Below are 6,519 nucleotides of genomic sequence, written 5' to 3' on the forward strand. Positions count from 1 at the left end.
AATCTACTAATTAGATTGAAATATTTTTATATACTAATAATTGACTAATGTTTTTACATTTATACACATTTTGATAATAAGTTAATAGTTTAAATGGGATGAAATTAAGGTTGGAGAAGGAAGATGTTAATTTCAAGCAAATAAGTAGGATTTTCTTCTAATTCATATGATTGATTCTTTTCGAATTTTTTACGTTTGCTTTAAACTTTTAAATTGAAATATATAAAAAAATTGAATGAATATCAATAATTTAAATAATAATTCTTAAAGTTTGAAAGTTGCTGTAGAATTTACTCTTGAATTTGAATAAATATTTTTAGAATTTATTTGAGATTTTATTAAGATTTGAGTAGGATTTTTAGGATTTTTTCAAAGCAATATTAAGATTTGATAAAGATTAAATTAGTATTTTATCAGAATTTGATTAAAATTTAATTATAAATCAATTAGGATTTGATTAAAATTAAATCAAAATTTATTTATAATTATTTATGATTTCTAAAAGAATTCTTTTAGGATTTTTTTAAAGATTATTTAAATTTTATTTGAAGTTAATAAGAATTTAATAGGATTTTGTTTTGATTATTTAAGATTTCTAAAAGATATTTATAAATACCTAATGTATTGTTATTTTGAGTTTTAATCCAACTTCAAAATAAGATCATATTCTTCGAAAGCTAGATGTCTAATATATTTCTATGCTTAATTTTCACATAACACAACAATAACTATATTTGTCTTGAAAGAATGTCTAATCTCTAACCTCTCATATACCTCTTTTGCTCTCCCTTTTATGAATTATATGCACTCAATTTATATAGGCATGGATGAAATAGCACTTAAATTTATTTTTTTCAAATTACTTATTAAATAATTTTTCTTTTATATATGCAATCTATTTCTAAATTTCTTTATTAATTCTTATAAATCATTAGGTTTATAATTGATGTTATTTTATTTAAAATTTTAATTTCTTAAATAAAAATTTAAGAATTTTATAAAAATATTAATATCATTATTAAAGCTAAATTTAAGTTTAAAAATTAAAAATTTATTTGAAAAAAAAATATTATAAGAGAGTGGATCTCTTAAATTTTTATTTTAGCATAGAATAATTAAAAGATAAGCATAAAACCACGTTTTTAATATTTAAAACTGTAGATATGTGCAATAGTTTGTCTAAGATTCTTATAATCCAATAAAAAGACTTTTGATGCTACCAATAATTATTTAAAATCTTAAGTGACCAAATCATGATAGTTTAGAGGTGTTTGGCCTTCTAATGATATTTTTTAAATTTCATAGAAAGGTTATATAAAGATTTATCTTTTATAGATTTTAATTATGTTTATGGCTTCTTACTAGCAATGGTAAATATATCTACTAGTTCTTGTAATTGAATAAAGAAAAAAAATATATCTTCTTATACTAGTCGAAACTCTATTATTTTATAAATAGTCACCTAATCATTTCTATAAAATAGAATAAATTGTGCATTAATTTGATTAAATTCAACACAAGAAAACTTGGATTATTTCAATATATTAATCATGAGTACATTGTTGAAATATTTTTCTATACATATAAAGAATATATAATACTAATACTAATATTTTAATAAGATATATAATATTAATAGTAAAAAAATCATAATACATATTTTATAAGATATTTTCAAGTATATATATAAGAAATATAAATATTCAATATTTTTTAAAATAAGTTATGTATAAAAAGAAGGTAATATAAGAACAACCAATAAAATCAAGTATTATTTAGATATTTACTAAATTTTATCTCAAAAATGATGTTTGAAATTTTTTATAAAAAATTCATATATAAGATGCTATAATATTTTTTGATTGCAAATTCACCTCCTAAATCAAGAAATTTTAATAGATATCCATATTAATTAAATAAATAGAAGTAAATAAAAAGATAATAACTTTCCTAAAAATCTTAAAAGAAGGCTCTTAGATGATTTAAGATTCTTGAGTCTTTTTTTTTATTTGAGATTAGTCATTTTATTTTTTTATTTTATAATTATTTCTTCATTTCTTGCTTTATTTCTTCTTTAGTGATATATGAGTGTATTGTCTTATGAATTCTATTATGATTTATGAATTTCATAGTTTAATAATACTTGTAGTTTTTTATAAAATTTTTATTTAAAAATAAAATAGATTTTTATATTTTGAAAATATAATAAAGAATTTTTTTTAACTAATTTTTTCTAATAATAATTTTTTTCAAAATATGGAATATATTTTATTATTAAAATACTTAATTTGATATTAGAAACTATAAATTATCTTCCTTTAATTTGACTTGTAGATATGTTACTGTTGTATATTATATTGATAGAAGAAAAATAAATTTATAATGATATACTTAGATAAATTGACTAATGATAAAAATTCTAAGATAAAGCTAAAAAAAAAATTTAAAACAATTCTAATTTTTTTATGATATTGATATCAATTTAAAACTATATTTTTTTAATCTTGATAATTTTTTTATAGTAATAAAATCAATTCAAATCAACTAAAAATCTTATTTTTATATAAGTAAGTAGAAAGACATGAGGTTCTTTTTCATGCTTCTTTTAACTACTAAATAAAATTTATGCGCCTTTTTATAAGTAAATAATTATTTAATAATTAAATATTAATATTCAATAGTAAGAAAGATTATCAAACTAATTAGGATAATTATCTTCAAGATTTACTAAGATTCCATTTTTATAAATTTTTCTTGTGCGGTGTAAGTCATAGGGGTGTTCTTTTTCATTTTCATTGAGTTACAAAACTAGTGTACTAATGACATGATTTGAGGTGTCTACATAGACATAGAATGATTTGTCTCAATTTGGAGAGGAAAAAATAGATACAATAACAAGAACTTACTTTAGTTTTTTGAAGGCTTGTTGGCAAGCCTCTGTCTAGCCAAACTTTGTATCAATGTGAGAGAGAGTTATGAGAGGAGATGCAATAAATACATGGAAATAAATTATTGGTAATAACCTCTACATACTATGAAGTGTCAGAGGTCTTTGATAGTCTAGGGTAGCAAGATATGTTGAATAGGAGCCATGTTGTTAGAGTAGATTATTACACCCTGCAAACTAACATGTCAGTGTAAGAGTACATTGTTATACCCTGCAAAAACAGATTGTATGATGCTCTAAAAATACATTTTTTAGGATTTAGAGGTATGTGTGCTTCTCTACATGCAATGAAGACTTGTCAAAGAGCTCCAATGTGTTTTGCTGAAGAACTTTGTATACATATGTCATCAAAGTAGTCTTCTACAAATATCTGTGAGATGGCAAAGAAGACCATAATGTATTGTTGGAATGTTGCTAAAGTATTTTAAAAGCTGAAAATCATAATTTAGAATACAAAAATACTGAGTTTGGTAATGAAGGTGGATTTGTATTGGTTGATAAAAGCTCGTTATTACACCTCAATCACCAAGTATAACTTATTACTCCTGAAGCAAAGCAAGGGATTCTATAATGATACTGAATATATTTTCATAATTTTAGAGATACGTTTTTGCAATCGTCAAAGAAAATTACTTGGCCTCCGGAGAGAGCGTCCGCCATGGATGAGAAGAGAAGGATGATACACAGTCGCCTCCTGTTTAAGCATGATCATTCCATACAAGTGAGACCATCGATTACTATGATTTCACATGCGCATGGAAACATTAAAAACCATATTTTTACCAATCCAATCCAAGTGCTCACACTGAAAACATTTTTGTTAATCTAGAACTTCCAGGGCAGTTGTTTTACAGCTCGTTAATCTTTCTATCTGTCTATCTGCGAAGACTAGAATTGGGCGTGACCGTTTCGCTCTGAAATTAAAGTTGTAAGCAGCTATACAGTTCAATAATTATGACCTCAATGAAAGTAGCTATACAGTTCTATAATTATGACCTCAATGAAAGTAGCTATACAGTTCTATAATTATGACCTCAATGAAAGTAGCTATACAGTTCTATAATTATGACCTCAATGAAAGTAGCTCAACTATGAACCCTACGAAGCCCGGGAGGTCCACAACGTAGAAGTTCAATTCCTCATAGCCAACATGAAATGCTTCGACTGTGGACAGTATACGATGTTAATTTACAAGTACCTCATTCACATAGCTGAAAGTTCAATATAAATGCCAGAATTTTTCTTTTAGAGAAAAGAGTCGGAGAATCGTAGACTTGGATGGCGTGGTCTGGTGTTCGCCGTGGTATCCAGGTCCATCCCCTCCTCGACTTTTCTTCTTCTCCCCCCCCCAGGGAATAGGTCGTTTCTACAAGGCTATCTTTGGTGGTCCCACCGAGAAATGATCTAGAGGAAGGTGCTGAGCAAGAATCAGGCCGACAGGTTGATGTTTGACCAGGCTCTCGCTTTTGACTCACTTCTTGCTCTTTGATACTACGGGGGTATTCATCATATAGTCCCAAGACAGGAGCAAATGCACGAGTCTCTACATGTTGCATATGCAATTTTCTTTCAGATATCTGCTGCAAGTGAAGCTGCAAAGCTTCGTTGCCATGGGAGTCTTTCGGCAAGTCTGCTGACACAGCTCGAAAATGGGAAATCCGTTCCTCCTTCAGTTGAATCAACGCCATGGCTGCTGGCTCAAACTCAAGTTTCCCTGGAAAATCATCACCTTGTAATGGTTTGTGTGAGATCCTGGCCAATCACTGAAGCTGCTTGCTGCCAAGGATTTTGACCACGCCATTGTTCATCTGTCCATGATTCGCAACCTACACAAAATGGGAAGACATTGCATCATCATCGGAATCAACCTTCAAATCCAAAGTGACTGGAGGCATTCAATAAAGGTACAGACCTGCTCGAGCATCTGAAACATATGAAGTCCGTGAGAAGCTTACAAAAAAACTTACCAAAAACTCTACATGCACTTATCTTTCCGCGTCGGTACATCTGCACAACGACACAGAAAAAAATTAGGAGGTTTCAAACGCAGTGAGATGCGCAAATGAATGTATGAATTTACAAAAGTTACGCGTCAACGAAAAAAATTCATTTCATTTGCTCCGCAAAGATTTCCACGAAAAATATGGTGTGTATTTTTGAATGAAGAGACCTGAAGATGACTTTTGACATGTGCGATTGTAATACCGCTTCTATTCATATGGTGTAGTATTTTCTTTGGTGTCGCTTCTGCACCACGAGTATCGCAAAGGCGTCAGTTACGGATATACCAAGGCAATAATCTACTCTGTTCGCTGCAAACTCACAAAACAGAGAGGCAAGTAATGTGCACAGTGTCATTCTTTAGTTCACCGCTCTTAACTTGCAACAAATGACTAACAATGAGTTCAAACTCAAACAGATGGACAAAATTTACTTACTGTTTTGACCGCCCAGATGATCGACGGCACGCAGAAAACACTCGTGAAGTTCCTGAGTCCACTTCAACTTCTGCGTGCTTGTGCACAAATTTGGCCTAACATTGCAGCTGTAGCGTTTGAACTCATCCGAAGAATCATCAGCGTTGATGCTCTGTGTAGATTGAGGGAGGATCGCTCTTTGGCACAACCTCCTTCCGATTTCATCTCTACCATGACTTGAGTCCGAAACCGAAGGCATTATGAGCCCATGTTCAACACATAATATGTCTTCCTATGCCGCAATCTAGCGGTAGTGCGCCACTGAGAGTCGAGAGGTGTGATCCATTTCACACAACTACAGACGTGGACGAGGCACCGAAACACAAGAAATTTAAGCTGTTAAGAGGGCGAACCTTCTCATTCCATTATCTCAATTGTCAGCAAAGAAGCAAAGAGAAAAGCAACAAGAAATTGACTGCAGTGCGTAGGTGGAAAATGCTCCTGCAATCCGCACGAGAATGACAAGCGGCTTCCGATTTAAGTGTATGAGAGAATCCTATGCAAAAATGACAACGCAAATGGAAGAATCTTCTTCGTACCAGTCTTGTAGTTGAAGAAAAAGCTCGTACTCTTAACTACGACACTTGCTGACTCGCGTTCACTTCGTCTTCTTCCCGAATGTGCCTCAGCGCCGGTCTCGGGAGAGCAGGACTTCGAAAATCCATGAGCTAAAACCTCGAAAAAACGCTAAACATAACTACAATGTGATATTTTATGGTTTGATGATTTGAAACGTGCGCACTCACATAGTCTTTATTTAAAATGGTCGGTTGTTTTTAAAGTTTTAAAATACTGTAAATCCATCATATTCTAATAACATAATAAAACATATAAAGATCTAAAAACTATAAATATGTATCCTACTTAAACCCACATTTTTAAAGATTCTGTATTCTTAGTGCATGTAATTAATGTAAAAAAGCTTAAAATAAATATTTGATCTAAAGTAAAATTTTCAATACATTATTTTTTAATATAAATAAGTGTCTTGTAGTTTTTCTTCAAAATTTATGAAAAATGTGAGTTAATCTGCTTTACATACTTTTAAGTTAAATAAATTATGTAATCAAATATACTTGTAAATCCATAACTTAT

General features: G+C 29.7%; 1 protein-coding gene across 2 annotated transcripts; it reads right to left on the reverse strand.

The window, feature by feature from the left end:
• Positions 1-2,239: 2,239 nt before the first annotated feature.
• On the reverse strand, positions 2,240-6,176 carry LOC112274757 (myb family transcription factor PHL5). Of its 2 annotated transcripts, XM_024504488.3 has the most exons (6): positions 5,964-6,176; positions 5,386-5,719; positions 5,118-5,194; positions 4,915-4,954; positions 4,146-4,773; positions 2,242-3,641 (listed from the first exon to the last, which is right to left on the reverse strand). In XM_024504488.3, the coding sequence occupies exons 2-5, from the start codon at positions 5,621-5,623 to the stop codon at positions 4,673-4,675; spliced, it is 456 nt and encodes a 151-aa protein (XP_024360256.1). In that variant the 5' UTR covers positions 5,624-5,719; positions 5,964-6,176; the 3' UTR covers positions 2,242-3,641; positions 4,146-4,672. The 2 variants fall into 2 exon arrangements, with proteins under 2 accessions (XP_073388233.1, XP_024360256.1); XM_073532132.2 differs by lacking the exons at positions 4,915-4,954; positions 5,118-5,194; positions 5,386-5,719; positions 5,964-6,176 and having other exon boundaries at positions 2,240-3,317; positions 3,581-3,641; positions 4,146-4,670.
• Between the last annotated feature and the right edge of the window lie 343 nt (positions 6,177-6,519).

Source organism: Physcomitrium patens, chromosome 2 (assembly GCF_059467195.1).
Source record: "Physcomitrium patens ecotype Gransden chromosome 2, ASM5946719v1, whole genome shotgun sequence".
Lineage (NCBI taxonomy): Eukaryota > Viridiplantae > Streptophyta > Bryopsida > Funariales > Funariaceae > Physcomitrium > Physcomitrium patens.